At 40.7% G+C, this 17,576-nt stretch overlaps 1 protein-coding gene across 1 annotated transcript in view; it reads left to right on the top strand.

Annotated features, from left to right (window-relative positions):
• Nucleotides 1-4,835, top strand: part of RNF10 (ring finger protein 10) — a 34,264-nt gene extending 29,429 nt beyond the window's left edge. Inside the window, exon 17 of the mRNA XM_066199883.1 lies at nucleotides 4,753-4,835. Within this exon, the coding sequence (XP_066055980.1) occupies nucleotides 4,753-4,787 (35 nt within the window). The 3' untranslated portion in view covers nucleotides 4,788-4,835. The remainder of the gene's footprint in view (nucleotides 1-4,752) is intronic.
• The last annotated feature ends 12,741 nt before the right edge of the window (nucleotides 4,836-17,576 follow it).

The raw sequence follows: 17,576 nt of genomic DNA, 5'->3' as shown, positions 1-17,576 counted from the left end.
GTTCCAAGTTAAAGCTCCTGGTGATGCACATAAGAACCTTTTTGCAGTGCTTGATAGCATCTGCCACAGTGAGATGACTGGGGGGAACTGACCCAGGGCACATCCCTCAGGCCTCCTCAGTAAAATTCCACGGTGTTCATGCTGGAACTCAAGGAGCTGTTTCTATGTGACCTTCTGTGTTCCTGTTTCATACCTGTGATGCTTACAAGATCATGTTTATCCCCCTGTAACATTAGTGACTTAATTAGAGCTGAATTTGGTCCTACTGTCTCTGAACATGAGCAGCTTCCATCAAGTCATCTAAAGGATCAGATCTGGTTTCTTCTCTCTCTCAGTATTGGTGGCATCTGGTTTCATTTTCCATCTTTCCTAAGGGAGCTCACTTTTCCCCACATTTCAGCATATGCTTGTTGAGTGTCAGCACCCTGGGCTGCCCCTGTGTTTGTGCCAAGCCGAGCACCACTCTTCCAGCCAGCAAGGTACAAGGTGGTGGACAGATAGAACAGAATGTGACGCACATCAGGAATTGCTGTGGACTGTGTGTAGCTTAAAACCAGAACCTGCTTACAGGTCAAGAAACTAAGCTGGAACCAGTGAAGTGTGGGGTTTTTTTCCTCTGTGTAGGATGTCTAGACATAGCAAGATTTTGATCCTTTAGAAGGCAGTGGTTTTGCAGTGTGGCTTCTCTTTGTCAATACCAACACAGGCACTGAAGGGACACCATTTTCAGGGTAAGTGCCAAGGAGGGACCCTGCTGATGCAATAGCAGCACACTTGCAGCATTGCAATTTATTGTCCAGCACTGTCTGCAGGACATCCCCATTTATTTCTGAAGATGTTGGCATGGGAAGCTTTCTAGATGTGACAGTTTGTCTCCAGAAGATGGACTGGTTCTTTTGACTCCTTCCATCTCTTCCACTTCCTTGTTGTCACCCCAACCACTTGGCCAAACCAAAACTTTTCTTAGCTTTGCTTGTGGCACACAGAGGGACGACTATTCAACTGATAAATAATGAGCTCTTGTTTTGTAAGATATAGGATTTTTAAAAAGCATAAAATGATGATTTTGAGTATTTATTAGATTCCTCTAAAGTATATGTTCAACTTCAGCTCTCAACATTTTTATGTATATTGCCACATTGATGAACCTGTTGCTTGAAAAAGAATATATACTCTCTGTTGTTTCTCAATTATTATAATGTTACCCAGAACTGTAAGATCAGCACCTGTGAGTCAGATCACAGACAGTAACAAAATCATTTTAGAATGATTTTATTTCATTAATTTACTTAAATTATACATACTAAGCTCTTTTATTTTTGGGACTTGCAGGGTGCAGGTCTTTCTCTGTAAGTGTGGGGGCAAGCAACTTCATTAGTCTTTTAATAGTCTCTTAGTATCAGAGACGGATGGTGTCATCTTATATTGAAGCTCATTTTTAAATAAAATTGCAGCAATTTATAACATGGATACAGAGCTCCTGCTCCCGTTAATGTTCCCTCCTACTCCACCCCATATTCTCCAACAGCAAGCTACCACGGTGACAAAGACGGGAAATTGAAGGACAGGTACTAAATCTCGAGTTCAGTTCTTTAGTGCCTTTCACACACCATAGCTTTATAGAGGAGGTGATGTTTTGAGGACAGGGTATAAGTACCTTTAGATTAAGTAATGGACTTAAGAACTTCCTCTGCAAGCAGAGTGTCTTTGTGCTGTCAGTGCTGAGGAGCCGTGTCCCTGGTGCAGGCTGCAGTTCCCTCTATCATTATTCATAAGCTCCCATGCCCAACAGCAATCAGACTCCTCAGGCTGTGCCGGCTCGGGGATTATCACACTCGCAGGGCGGTTAAAGTCACTTTGCCTCGAGTCTTCTGCCTTTGAAAAGTGCCCAAGGCTAATCACTGTGAAATGTGACGCCTGTCATGTCTTCTTGTTCAAGTATGTGCAGCAGGCCTGTCATTCACTAAAAGCCTTAACATCTGCTATTACATGGTAATCCTCATGCATCAGGCTTCCAAATAAGAAACTGGTGGAGTCCAACAAGGTATGGCTCAGCCTTGGTTTGCATAATTCCCAGAATGCAAGGCAACTTGCTCTCCCTTCTGAAATCATTAATAAGCAATAAGAATATTATATAAGCTGGCATCTTTTTTTAAACCATGATAATTTCAAATGCTATTATAATTAGGATGAAGATGAGAGTTTGAGCTGGGGGTGGGAACAGAGAAAGGATTAAGCTGATCTCCACCATGACGTTAGAAGGTGGCTTTGTCTGCTGTATCCTAGTTTGGACAATAATGGATACGCTTTAGAAACATGAAGAGGCAAATAGACAATTTTATTTAAAAGTATTAATCCTTTTCATCCTGAAATGTTATCTCTTAGCATAAATAGGATCACAGCTCTCCAGTCCACTTATATTCTGACTAATTGACCCTGTAGAAAAGCCTGAAGAGCAATATGTGTTTGTGTTGTACCCTGGTGACTGTCCAATATCCATAGTGGATCTCATGAAGTGTACAAAAATATTCTGTGGCTGAGAATATCTTTGCTTAAGCCAGAGTGATTACTTGGTGATTGGGACTGCAGTGCTCTCACATCACAAGACCTGGCATCTTGGGTGGCAGGTCCCGAGCCTGACTGATCAGATGTGATATTTTAATAAAAAAAGTTCAGTGTCTTAATCGAGGAGGTGGGACTTGCCGGAGGAGGAAAACCAGGTGCAAATATGGTTCCTAGATGTAACTAATAGGGCTGCTTCCTTTGGAATAGGGAAGATTTAAATAGGCACTTGTCAAAATCATTTCCCTCTAATGCTGCAGCAGCCCTTGGATCTGAGCATGTTCCTGATGTTCCCCCTCACTCACATGCACGAACACGGGGAGGCAGGCGGGAGGAGGCAGCTGCACTCACACACTATGGGGTTTGCAAGAACACGATGGCAATTTAGAAGAGCGATTAAAAGATTGCAAACATTTATTAATAGCTTTGCTGCTGCAGCAGCTCTGTCAGAGAAGCCTTGCTTCCTCTGGGATGCTCTTACCTCCTGTCTGTTCCCTTCCAGAGCTTTAGAAATGGTAAAGTCAGGTTTGGGCTGGGTTTCAGTTTTAAGCCATCATACTGCAGACCAGATTAACCCACTACACAGGTGAGGGGACGTGGGGGACTCGAGTATGGGAAAGAAACAAGAGAAGGTATGCAGAGCAGAAAGAAAGATTTTTTTTTTCATCCAACTATTTCTTGGTCTTTCTTTTCTTCCCTGTGCTGCTTTCTCTTCCTCACATTGTTCCTCTTTACCCATTCCTCCTCTTCTCCCTTGGGACAGAGTGACTTTTTGTTCAGTGCATTGGCACTAGATTCAGATGGAGGCCTACAGTGCACTTTTGATACTGTATAACAAAATCAATGAGAGACGGCACAAAAGCAGTATTGGAGAGCATCTGCTGAAAATTCTGCAGAGCCATCTAATTTCCTAACCCTAGCATAATCAGTTCCTTTGTGAATCTCATGACTCTGTTGATGTCTCTTCAGAGTTTTAACACTGGGGACAAGGAGGAGGTGAACATTCAATTAAAAAAAAAAAAAGAAGAAGAAAAAGAAAGGAAAGAGCAATTGGCAAAAGAGCAAGAAATCACCTTTGTCTTCTTGGCTGATCTTGCTGAACAGCAGTAAGCACTGTAAATTAGATGGGCAATTCTGATGTTTGACTGCACAGCGTCTGTGAGGCATTTTTATCCCACAGAGCAGATGATGCTGACTGACTGATACAAGTTTGCAATAGGAGGATATTGATTCTACATATGGTGACCTCCTCCATATTCCTATCCACAGTGCAATAATCAGTTTCTTTTGCTTTTTATTTTTCTTAAACTGCATCCTAAGAGAAACCGAAATGTCCAGACAGGCAAAAAGGAAAATATTTTTTTGTTAAACAACAACAGTGAATGCAGATGCTGTGTCCTGGTCATCATCTGAAGTCCTGCTGTAGCTGAGTTGGATGACAGTGCACTTCAACTGTGGTGTTTCCTGTACAGTATGGCCAAGCAACTGGATGTACATTGGGCATCAGCATCCCTCTACCCGTGCTTAACTTTTTAATTCCATCAGGAGCATTTTTCTTCTGTTCATACACACAGTTTAATCATTCCACCTTGCAATTTAAGAAAAACCTTGTTGCATAATTACTCCATCTCTGCTCAATGCAGTAGAATAGGCAGAGGGGAAAGCAACGTGGATTCAGTGGATCAGAAAGGAGGAAAAAATACGATGGTGAAAGAATGCAAGGGTGAAATTAGAGTTGAACTATGGGTCCCGCATTACTCTTACCTGAACCTGGTGTGGTTTGAGTTGGGATTTTTTAACTGCTTTCCCTGTTCCTTGAAGTTTTCAGTTTAAATATTTCCTTGGTCAGTTTTCAAGTGTAGTGTTTAATTTGGAACTTGATGAGCATGAATTTTTGTCTACTGCAAGGGAGTATTTCTTATGAAAAACTCCTGGTTATCTCTGTTCACCTTGTATACCATGCCCTTTGTGGGAAACTGCACAAGCTGAGGGATGGCAGAAAACATCCTCCCATGGGATGTTTAAGGAAAGTCTGTATAAATTTCAGGAGATTTTGGCAGCCAGCCTCTAGGACTTAAAAAGGCTTGCTTTTCTAGGAAATAGGTGTAATACTTTGAATAATCCTAGTCTAAAAGACAGAGAACCCACCGATATATTTGAGCTAATTGCTTGTTCACTTTTTGTCTTTAGGAGCTGGAATCCTCCTTGTTCAGAGTAGCCAGTGAATGACATCAATGAGGATGAAACAGACCTGGAGGTCAGAGAGGTACCTGGCCTCAGGTAAGAAAGAATATAGATTGGATCCTGCAAGTGCCAGTTCAACCAAAGGAACTACATTTCTTGTTTCAGTAGCAGCTATATCACTCAGCTGCCCTATCAAAATTCTCATCCTTCTCCAGCAGTAGCTATTTCATTCCTGTTGGTTTCAAAGGTGGCTCTGTGTGACAAGAGGATGGCTCACAGTCTTGAGGCAATTAGGACACGTGTCCGTGGAATTGTTTTGTTGGGATTTTTTTCATGTCCTACAGGGTATTTTGGGATGTATTGGCCTTTACAAATATTTAAAGCAAGAAACTGTATTTCATTAGCATTTCCCTCCTCCATCAGGATCTTGGCCCTGTCTCTTGCCTCTCATATTCCTAATTTCCTCTTTATTAACTGTTTTTTTGCTCATTAATGAAGCTATATATTGTGCTTCTTAAGTATTAGAATTACCATTCTCTTAGCCATAGAACTGTCACTCTAGCCTTTGCCATTGGCATTCACAGGTATTGTTAGGACAGATGCTCCCTCTGGGTACACTGGTCATATCTCTGGAAGTAACTGGCATTGTACTTTGCAAATGAGCAAAGAATTTGCTCTCTTATGTATTGAGATACATCCTGTATCTTGTACTGGCTGCCATCTCTGCGTCCAAGTGGCAAGTAACAGGACTACAGCTATGGATGAAATTCCTTACTCTGAGATTCAAATACAGCAAAGGACCAAAGCACTGAGTTTCTGAAAAGTAGGGAGGTGAGGCTCTTGTGTTATTGCTCCCTGATATGGGAATATTGGAAAAGAAAACAGGTATCATTCTCTGTGTCCTTGGTAGGAGACAGGGAAAAAGTAATAATGAGGAAAGGGAAGACAGGTTAGAGGTGGTAGCAGAAAGAAGAATTGTCCTTTTAAGAGAGTCAGGTACCAGTAAGTAACATTTAAGTGCCAAGAAGGTGGTAGAAGGCAGGACTGGGATCTTTTCAAGATTTAGATTCTTCCATGGGGTAAATCACTAATGTTTAGGGAAAAAAAAATCACCAAAGATAAAATATTCCCTGACATGAATATAAAAATGATGAAGCTGCACATGGTGAACCTATAAAATTCTGGAATAGGCCTGTTTTTAAGCTCTATCAGAACAAAGTCATTAACTTTTAACAGAATGTACCTTGTTGGTTTGATGATGAATTATAAACTGGAGGGAAAATGAAGAGGCCACTCATGCAAAGCTGCATCATCCTCTGCCTCTATTGAGACAACACAGTATCACCTCAGCTGGTAGCAAAAAGTCTGCCAAGCTCTGTCATTGTTTGCATCACAGCATGAGCTGAAAGCAGGCTCACCTTCTGTCACCACACAGGGCCTGGCTGGGGACCACTGGCAGGGGCCACAGGGCTGGGGAACGTTAACTCCTGTCAGCACCACTGAACTTTGGCAAATGGGGAGAACTGAAATACGTTGCTCTGTTTATTCTGTTTGTGTGGATTTTCATCACCCTTACTTATTTTCAGTTCAAATAACAGCTGTTTGTGAATTTTTATTTTTCAAGATTCTGCTTGCAAACATTTGACTTTAACTGAACGGTTCAATTATGTTGATTATGTGTGCTGTTGTCCAGAGCTTGCTTTTTCACAGAATGCTTGAGTGAGCAACAGGATACAGCCGTTAAACTTAGTTTATGGCAAACATACCAGAATCATTTTGATCACACTGTCAGTCTTAAACTCTCCATGTGAAAGAAATGTAGCAGATTTCCTCACGTTTTGTCTCCAAATCTTGCTTTCTGTTTTTGTCTGTTTGTTTTTAGGGTTTTTTGGTTGGTTTTGGGGGGCTTTTTGGTGGGTTTTTTGTTTGTTTGTTTGTATGTTTTGGTTTTTTCTGGGTTTTTGTTGTTCTTTGTTTTTTTTGGGTTTTTTGGTTTGGTTTTTTTTTTTTTTTTGTTTGGTGTGGTTCGGTTTTGTTGTTTTTTTTAAGAATGGTAATACTGGCTTCGGGACCTTGCTTGTGTTCTTCTTTAGCATTGATTTTGTATTTTCCTCCCTTCCTGATATTCTTTTCCTTCCTTTTAACCCAGTATTGGTTTAAATTATTTCCCCCACTGTTAAGTATTCATCCCAACCCCTTCAGTCTCTGCTAATTATGTGATTTTCTTGGCTAGGACTTGCGCTTTACTCACTTACATAGGTGTTTATCCTAAAATTCATGAAACATCTATCTTTATTGTCTTTGGTTTGAGAAAGGACGTTTCAGGAGAACTCCATCTGTCTCTGAATAAAATCAACATGAACAAACAATCACTAGAATTTCTTTACTCTGGGCACCTGGTGTCCTATGCAAGGTCCAGAAATCCCACCAATCACACTGTTTTCCTGCAACAGAACTAAAAAAGATACAGCTATCAGCTGGGTTAATTTCTCTCACAATGAAATAAGCAAATCTGTCTTTTCTCGTTAAAATTCTCATATTATTTTATCAGAGGAAGTACTGAGATGTGCCTAATAGCACACCTCACCTAGAGGTGAGCGTTTGTCAGCTCACTTGCTTGTGGCTGAGCCCAACTGCTGAACAATGTCACCAAATCTTGGTCAGAAAAAAGTTCTTTGTAAGCAGAATGAGAGCTTCACTCTCAGAGGTCTGCTCGATCCTTTCCATAACAAACCAATTACTGGGTTAGAAGCTCCAGTTGAAAACCAGAGTGGTGTGGATAATTGTGTGGACAAAGGGGGTTGAAGCGCCAGTGTACGTTTCCAAGCCCTCTTGACAGATGTAACATCATTCAGAAAGCGACGTGGCTTTTGGGTGCATGTAAGTAATGAGTAGGTCTGGATTGTTTAGTGTCCCTGTCCCCCACGGCCAGTGCCCTTTGAGAGGGAACAGTGTGTACCACTGTGTTTGGCAGCCACGCTCCCAACCTGACGCAGTCGTTTTGGGGGGGCCACGGAGCTGGCAGAGATGACTCATTCCGCCTCAGTGGCTCGTTGAGGAGCTGCAGGGAGAAGCTATTTATAACCAGACCTTTCAGGTTCAGTGCAGCAGCATCTTCAGCAGGAAGGGGACAAGAGTGGGGATGGCACATCAGACTTCTCGGATACAGTTCAACCCTCACCCCAGTATTGTCCCTAGAGCCGCACAGCCACTAGCTGACTTCAGCCAGCATCTTTTACAAGTCTTTTGCTCAGCTGTCTGGGTGCTGTGGTCCTGATGCAGGATTCTGGTGATAACTCATCAGCTTCTCAAAGAGCAGGGAGACAACTGTGAATATCATCAGTGTGAACAAAACACAAACTCTTTCTCCTGTAGCTTCAAAGTTGACACTTGTTAATTCTGACTCATAGCCTTAGCATTATCACCTTTATCTTTTCTTCGTCCATGTTTGTGCCTGGCTCACCATTAAGATGAACTCTTGTCATGGGTGTTTTCAAACACGTTTTATGCTGCCAGCAAATCCCATTTAAACCTCTTGAGGTTTCTCTTTATACAACCTAACACTATAAAACTGCAGTTGGTTTCGTGATCTTGCTGTGGACTCATTTCGTCTTTAGGTGCTTCCATGACTCCACATGTAAAACAGAGATAATGATACCTCCTGGGCTAAGCACAGTGGGATATACAGTGATGAAACACCACCTAAGTGGTAGTGTTATTATCAGAGTCACAGTACAATAGGAAAGCATTTTACACAACAGTAGAGGACAGCATGTGTTAAAGAAAATATTTACTACAAACACACATGCCTTTGTATCTAGGTAACTGTGGACTTTATCTTGACGCTTATTAGCACACATAAAAATTTTATGTCAAATTAAATGTCTTTGAGTTGTCTCTTAACTGGCTTTTGAATTCAAAGCCACAAAGCACCAGGGATCCTGTTGCATAAATTCTTACCTTGTTCTTTTTCTGCCTCTGTCCTATTCTTAAACCAATTTGCATGGGTGTCTGGAACTGGGCTGGGGTTAGATGACTCCTTGTCTCCAGTTGTTTCTTCCCATAGTTTAAACGCTCCATATCTGACCCTTCATTTTCTCTTTTTTTCCTCTTTACTTCTTTCTTCCTCTCTGTTCTTCGTTCAGTAGACAATTGGCTCAGCAGTATGCAGCTGTTGCACAGTTTGATCAGTGTAAACACTCCGTGTTAAGGCCATTTGGTAGATCCGCATGGGTTTCCTTGGTGGTCTCTCTTTTGGCTGCCCTGCATCCTTGTGCTATGGACCCAATGCTGTAGTAACCTTCTTCAGTGGGTTGTGTTGATTATCTTCATACAGAAGCTTTGCTGTAAATAGTTCTTGCCTTCAGCTTTGGCAACCAGCAAAAGGAGAAGTCGACCTTGCATAAACCAAACAGTGCTGCAATGATAATTTATTTCTTCGAGTCCAGCTATAAGACTGCAGAGATATGTGAATGTGACATGCACCTCATGACTTGGGCTGGAGGTTGCCTCTGCACAGTGGTCCAAACTCTTCCTAGTTGCCACATTGTTTTCTGTAATGTCTGTTTCATTTTGGGAAAAGTAAACATTTGGCTTTTACAATTGTAAATAAACCTCCGAAACATCAACAAAACGTAACTGGTGCAGAGATATTTGTACCAGTCTTGAGAAAAAGAGACCATATTTCAGTGACATGAGGTGCAGTTTTTGGTTTTTTTTTTTGAAGGGTAAACAAAGGTGCTTATAACTCATAAGTGATTATAACTAGAATGCCAACTTTGCTCCATGTCTTCAGCAAATTTTGCACAGTAGATGAAACAGTTCTTAGGGCTGTTGGTTTATCTTTTTAGCAGCTGCCCTGCCTTCCCTTTGGCACTTTAGGTAGCCATGAGTATGGAAGTGCAGCTGGCTCCCCTGGATGTCTCATCACTCCAGTTGGCCTGAGGCTTGCAACATTCTTGAGCAGACCCCTGGAAGGGGATCCCAAGGATGGTCAATTTGACCAGAGAGTGCACAAGGAGATGTGTCCAGGTTTGACTTCATGAATGCAGAACCAAGAGGACTGGGAGGGGAAACCAAGAGTGTGCATACATGTCAGAGCCTGAAAGGATTTACTTCCCTGCATTTCCAATTGCTTGTTTTCTATCTGGGGAAAATCCCTTTTGACAGCCCAGGCGGTGAGCTTCTAATTCCTGTCTCCGGCTCATTTTTCACTTCAATCCCTCAGCGAACGGATTTTAATGCTTGATGGATTCAAACAAAATTATTTCCGTTCCTGTGGCTTTGCAAAAGCCTCTAGGGTGTGTGTATGTGCGCACAGGGGAGGAGGGATGGGGCTTGTTTTCGTTACACTCCAGTAAGCCTCCTCTCCAAGGGAGACCTATTTCACTTCTTCATTAAGGGCTTTCTTGCTGACACTCCCTCCCATGCTGTCCTCCTGGTTCTTGGGTCACAGGAGGACCTGGAAAACATTTGCTGTTCCAAGGGGTACAGGATGCAATGTTCCAGATCACTGTTTCTGCAGCAAGTGGGGATTCAGATAGTATGACCATACTGTGCTTCCAGGAATAGCTCTGGGTTGGGGGGAATAACTGTGGGAAAACTTTCATAGTTCCCAGCTCTCGCTGGGAGTGAGACAACACCACAGGCTTGAGGGATGGGGTTGGTGACTGAGGCATTATCTGGGTAATCAGTAGTGTTTAGCATTGAAGTCTTGTTTGAACATGAGTACAATTCACCCTGCTGCCATTGTAATGGACAAATGTTGCTTTTTATTACAATTTCCAGGCTCTCTTGCCAGCAGAAATCACTGCAGGGAGCTGTGCAGGGGCTCTGCTTGCATAACATTCAGTAATCAGTCAGAATTTCAGCTGCCCAACCACCATGTGTTTCTGCTGGGCTTCTTCCACAGAGTTCCTGTGTCTAGGAGGCTAAACTATTTAAATGCTTAGTATCTAACCCTTCTATTCAAACGAGATCATCATCATCATCATCAAAATGTACAAAACAATCGCTCTAATCCAGCTCTAATAAGGATTTATAACTAATAAAAGCTAAATATCCTCGTTATTCTCTGAAGAATTTAGAGTGTGGCATGAAGTTGATGATGTCTGCCAATGTATAAAACTACTGTTGTTAGGGTGTGCTAAGCCCACTTGGTGATACCATATCTAGATCAAGTTGTTTCAACTTATTATAACTGCTCCCAAGCTGTCACTTTGTCAGTCAAGGCAAAAATCTTGTTCCTGGAGCTGGAAATCTATTCTGTGTTTCTCTACAGCATATGCCTATCTTCTAGGACAGCCTCCTCTGTTCACAGCCTCCTGTGAGTATTTGTTTAGAGTTACTGATCATCATAAATGATGACACATGTTGTGTCATGTTTGTAAAGCTGGTGGATCTGGGGACTACAAGGTGTAACTTGTGAGTTTGTTCCTTTTTATCTATCCCTTTATATTATTTCAAACCCCCAGTTCCTCTAACTTCAGTTCTTTTTAGTACAAGTGTTCTAATTCTCATTTTTTATTTTGTTAAAAACATTGTCTACAGGTAAGAATCCCTATTAGTGTAGTTTTCTAATATGTTGCATCTATAGAGACTATTATTTTGCATTATAAATACTCAAAATTATGCATAAAGTATGGGTCGAAGTTTTAGTTGTAAATACAGTAACAGTACTTCAAGAATTATTTATCTAGTTAATATAGTCCTGCCTGTAATTGTATTTTTATTTCAACTTTGTCGATAATCCTCAAGATTTCAGGCCAAGGATAATAAATTGAAGTGGTAATAAACTTTGGAACTTCATTAATAAAATGATGCAAAGTCTGTTAGGTAGAAGAGGACACTAATTTATGAACCCATAGATACTACTGGCCTGAAAGCTTCAGCTAATTGTTACAGCAGTAGTACAGGCAAGTCTCATTTTGCAAATCTTTAGATTGCAAAAAATAAATAAATCTAACTGACAGTTTCCTAAAGATCAATTAGAATTTGAATTCATTGTGAGTAATTTGGTTTTACTTCCCTCACATCAAATTATCTGATATTAAATACGCATTAGCATCTGTCTGCAACAGTTTTATCAACAGGATTTGCCAATAAATGATAACTTATTTTAATCCTGATTTCCACCACATCGTTGAAGTGAGGATAATGGAGACTGGAAGTTATCCACAGTGACAGAATACGGTGTCAGTTCCACTGAGAAAGCAGCATGTTGGGTTTTCTCTGTCACTTGCCTTTTTTACTTAGTTAGTGACTGAGACCAATAAACCTTTCCATCACTGGCAAGTCTGAGAGATACAACTGGTGTCTTTCAGCTGGAAAATCAGTACCAAGCTTTTCTTTGCATTCCATGTTGTACCAGCTTTCCTACCTGTGCTGCCATCGGCTCAAGTCTCGGGCCTGCTGTACCTCTGGCACACTAAACAATACTTTTGTCACTACCCTCAAATGGTTTTCAGTCTCTTATTTACTCATAAATCTAGTCTCTATAACCCTTTGACAGGCTTAGCAGGGTCATCTCTGAGTTTTACCTGGACATCCCTTGCTCTATTTTTTGTTTTATAGACTGCATCTAGCATGGTGCTCGTGTGCCATTGCCCAGTGTAATAAATGATTTATTTCCTTTAAAGCTGATAGCACGTTCCTTTCCCACTGCAACACTGAGCTTTCCCCTATGAACAGTTCACTGGAGGTGGCACTGCAGAGATCTTGTCCGTTTTGAGCAAGCTCTGCTGCTGCTGGCAAAATGTGCAAAGCTGATCTATGACATTTCTGGTTTCTTCTTCTTCTTCTGCATGCCAAATATTTTCTCAGTTTGTCCCAGTTATCATAGACCATGTGTGGTTCTCCATGATTTGATCTTTGAGCTTGCATCTCTCAGATCTCTTGTATGGATATTTTGTGTTTTCATGGAGTTAAGATCTGACTTGCACTTAATTCTGGAGTGGATGACTGCCAGAGGCTGGTTCTTTGACCTTCTATCAGCTTTGAAAATTTTGAGGGTGAATCAATTCCCTATTAAGATCACAGACCTTAATTTGAATTTTCTGAAAAAATCTTGGGACAGACACCCCCTAGTAATCTTTGAAAAGGTAAGAATTAGCCAGACACACGCATTTCTTCAGCTTCACTTTCTTTTTTTTAGTATTTGCCTAAAGAAAATAAATCCTAACATTTCATTTTTGTATGAAGTGCACTATCTCATTTTGTATATGGATTTCTAAGGAGTTTTTGCTGCAGAATTGACTGGAACCCCTTAAACATTTCAAATGCATTAAAATTGAGTATTAAGAAAAAGAAATCTTCTGATTGTCTTCCTTTTTACTGGCATACTTGGCTTTTAAATAAACATGGATTCATAGCACATACATATGCAATTCATGTTTTCCCAATTGCCTTCTGTATTTCCAAACTTTCAGCTCTTCTGGACATCTCAGTAGCTTCTTCTTTTCTGTTGAAGTTACACTGCTTGACATCTTTTTATTCCTGATACCATATGGCATTCCTTAATCCCTCTGCACCCAAACTGCTTTCAAAGTTATTCCTCATTAGTGACGCATTTCCAGCTGTCTCTACTTAACCCAATGAAGGCTTTTGCTGTGTCCCTGCTCCTGAGCCTGGGCAACTGAACCATTTACAGTTACAGTGGCCAAGGCTGTGCCTTGGGAGGGAGCATGCTACAGGCAGTCCCTGCAGTAGAAGTCATGGTGTGGGAATGGTGGTCAGTCTCCAGGCTCTTCCAAGAGGATACCTTGCAAGTAAGAAATATATTCAAAATGCAGCCAATACTATTTGCCTGATTACAGTATACTACAACCTGATATTTAAGTAGAACACAATGAAACTATTAGAGCAATTGTTCCCGTGAGATTCACAGAGAAATGGCCCAGGCTCTCAAAATAAATAGCTTTTAGGGGACTTCCTTGAGATATTGTTTTTGGAAAATATTATCAATCTCCAGAAAATAAATCTAATAAACCTCAGTTTGTTTATGTAGCACTGAGCCCTGTAAACATCCATGCTCTTTTCTCTTGGCCGCTGCTCTGGTGTGAGGAGCTGACATCACCACTGAGTGACAAAAGTACCGAGTGGGAATTTTGTTCTCACATGATCTTCCCAGGACAGCCAGTACAGCCACAGGGGTGTAAATGAGCAGGTGCTTTTCCCTTCTTGTGCAGATACCTTCTGTCAGAGGGCACATTGCTGAGCAGGAGTCTCTAGGCTCCACTCCTAAGTTTTGTCTTTTTTCTTCTGCACAAGTAGTTGCTGCTGCTGTTACTATTGTTATTATTAATCATCAGTATTGTTATGTGATGCTGCAGCTCTATTCCCCTTCTTCTAAGATGTTGTTTCTGCCACAGCCTTTTCTGCCTTTGATCACAACCAAGAAAATGGCTTCGACATTGTATGTATTCCCTTAGCTCACTGCAGAGTCCTAATCCTTCTAATAGCTGGAGGTTTTCAGTTTAAGTCTTTTATTAATATTCAGTCTTAATTGTAAAGCACTTCAGTGATATCCAAAAGCCTGTCTTACATAACAGTCTTATCCACATTTGAGTTCTTCAGAGCTGGAGTGTCAGAAAAAACCTCTGTTTGATCTGCCTCGCCTGTCATTAGTCCTCACGCCTTTAATGCACAAACCCATTAACAATACATTTCAACTGTCTAAGCTCAGACAATGTATATTTTAAAATATTTGATATTATTAGAAAGAGTATGACTTGCTGTCATGTACATATTTAAGTGGTGTCGTGAGCAGAGTCGCTATAAAGTCTTCTGGGAGCCTTGTTTGCAGTTCTAAATCATCTGGAAAGTGAAAGAAGCTGTAGGAAATTGAGGTAATTAAGACATTTCATAAAGTGCCAGTGTTGATAAGATCCTGCTATGCCTTAGCTTTTCCTCAGCTGGGTAAACAGACAAGAGCACCTGGAAACTGGGAACTACGTGTTTCCTGACAGTGGATATCCCAGCAAGTCACTGAAAAGTAATAAAAGAGAGATGTTTTTGCTAACCAATAATAGATTTTTGAATTATGGTTTTTAAGATTTTAATTCATTGTAAATGATTATTCACTTTCCTCTTACGCCGATTAATCTGTTTCTGGCAATTGTCAGCTCTTCTGATGTTTATGTATTTTAGTAAAGATCAAGAATGAGCTTTCACACTAAAACTGACATATTTAGAATATAAACCCCTCATGTTTACTTAAGGAGATGTTTTTCAGAGGATTGATTCAGCTCAGATATATTGTTCAGATTGAACAAAGCCCAAAATGTAGATAGCCCAAAGTGAGAGCCTTTCCAGTAAACTAATGCAGGAAATACAGTTTTAAAACAGTTTGATGTTATTAATAAGCAGATAAAAGAGAGATATAAACTTGGGCTTCAGACAGTAAATATTAACGTCTTCTTAAGACCCACCTCAAAAGACAAAGGACATAACAGCACATGTCCACAGTTTGCATTTAGAAGTCATATCCAGAGGCAGATTTCTGCTTCCTCCAGCTTCATGCTATGTTGAAAGATTTTCAGAAGCCTGCAACACTTGCTTCTTTGCGTCTGAACAGAGAATCTTAAATCCAAAAGCCTGAGAACCCCTTTGGAAAGCAGATGTTACTGCCTGTGCTTCACATGGAAAGGAACTAAGCCATAGTGCAGTAAAGCTAAAATCCCTGTAGGAACTCTTCACTGTGGAGGAAATACCAGAATTTCTCATTTGTGATTCAAGCAAAATCATGGGCAGTCAGGGTGGGCCTAAACTCATCATTTGACAGCAGTTCCCTGCTTACGCACTGGTGGATGTTGACTGCCTGAAAACTGCAAAGCTGACTTTTACCACTGCAAAGATAAAACTACTTATTCTGTATGAGTTAATTTGATCCTTTAATAAACATGAAATAGAAATCTTCTTTAGATGTTTAAAGGAATTGTTTGAAATTACTAAAAACTTACATTATTCAATATAACTTGATAATTGTACTAATGAGATGTTGTTAGATCCACTACCAAAACATAGCACCCATCTGAAATGAGGGATACAAAGCATTTTGCAACAAACTTATTTGTACAGTTGACAAAATACTTTATCTGAAACTGAAAGGTAATTTAGGCAGGGTGATACTACCTAAGCTGTAATTTTGTTCAGGACATCAGGTCTTCTATTTAAATCTTGAAAAAAAAAATAGATCCTTAAAGATAAGGAATTCTCAGTGCCTTTGTCTAGTTTCCTGTGCCAGTGACACTGGTAGCAGCAGTCCTTTCTCCACTGGCATCCTAGGGCTGTTTGTCATCTGAAAGGAACTACTGGCTGCTAACAAACCTGACCACACTTTGTAACTCAGCTTCCTTTGTAACAGCTTTTCTTTCTGGTTATAAACCAGATGTGCCAAACCCTGTCTCTCCCTGGAGCTGTATTCTACTTATAACTGTGCTGGTTATGTACCAGTATCAATGTTCATTAAATAAAAAATTTGAGAGAGAGCAGCTCTATGGAGAGAGAACAGCTGCCCTGGAGATAATGAGTGATTCACTCCAGTTGATCCCAAATGAATTTCAATTCACTATAGTTATTTCATACTCTTGCCTGTTTGTTGTGTAACTGAGTTTATGTTGTATAACAGAGTTGTTCCGTGACACATTGAGTTTATCAGCTCGTATTTTAGTTGTTGGTGTTGAAAGAGTCAAGGGATGAAAGCAGTGCCTGCTTTTATTCTGATTTCCCAGGTGCATCAAAAGTGGCAGAATAAAATATGACGACTGATGTATTATAGTCTTGACACACCTTAATACTCTTCCCACTGGAAAATATCCCTCTCCCAAAATAAATACAAGAGGTCTTCTCTGCCAGGAGACTGGCCTGAGATCAGGCTGCCAGGCAATGAGCAAGCAATAGCAATTTATTCAGGTTTGTGTCTAAACCACTTCCAACCCGAATTGCGAGTATCTGGCCTTCAGTGCTGCTCTCTTTCCATTCCCTGAACTAATTCTTTAGGCACTTGATAAATAAGCGGTGTGGGGTTTTTTGGGTGGTTTTTTTTGGTTTTTTTTTTGGGTTTTTTTTTTTTTGTTTTTGTTTTTGTTTTTTTTTTTTTTTTTTAACTGGCAAAGATTAAATGTTCCTAGTTGGAAAAAATGCATCTGAAGAGTCCACCTGTCACTCTGAAAAGCATCCATAATCCTGTAGTCCTGATCACATGTCAGAAAGAGATGACTCCATCACATATGTACTTTACTGTGCTTGTAAAACATCTGCATGAGCTTGTGAACAGCTTTGCTCTTACCAAAGAGCTTTGCTCAGGTCTTCTGAAAAGTGGAAAGTTATGAAGTGATTTAATTTTCTCCCTCCTAAGTTAATTGTTGCTCTCAATGTAAACCAAAGACAAGCTGATCAATTGAGGATCGCCTTGTTATTTACCTTTTGTCACATTATCATTTTATGCCTCAAGACTGTGTCAAATGGAGAGGAAGACCACTGCCACTGTTAAAACCACATCAGTTTTGCTTCAGTGGTTTTCAGAGGTTTGGGGTTTTTTTCCGGGAACCTGTACTCAGACCTCTCCTTTAATGTGCTTCCTGCCTGCCTTGTGGTTCACCTCCACTTGCACAGCAGTGCTTTCTGCAGAGATGTGACTGTGAAGTTGACTGTAGTTTGGCAACAGAGATGTCTGATATGAAAGAGGTGACATTTGCCAGCCGTGGGCTCTACAGCTGCAAAGCTGAGCCAGCTATATCAGCTTAATTAATTGCATTCCTAGCTGTGTGAACTGAGACTGAGACTCTAAAAGGTGTGTAGGAAGGAGGTCGGGTGAGGAGTAATTCCAGGAA

Source organism: Chamaea fasciata, unplaced genomic scaffold (genome assembly GCF_029207755.1).
Source record: "Chamaea fasciata isolate MVZ Bird 193981 ecotype frontalis unplaced genomic scaffold, bChaFas1.0.hap1 SCAF_18, whole genome shotgun sequence".
In the NCBI taxonomy this organism is placed as follows: Eukaryota; Metazoa; Chordata; class Aves; order Passeriformes; family Sylviidae; genus Chamaea; species Chamaea fasciata.
This window is presented reverse-complemented; position numbering and strand designations above follow the sequence as displayed.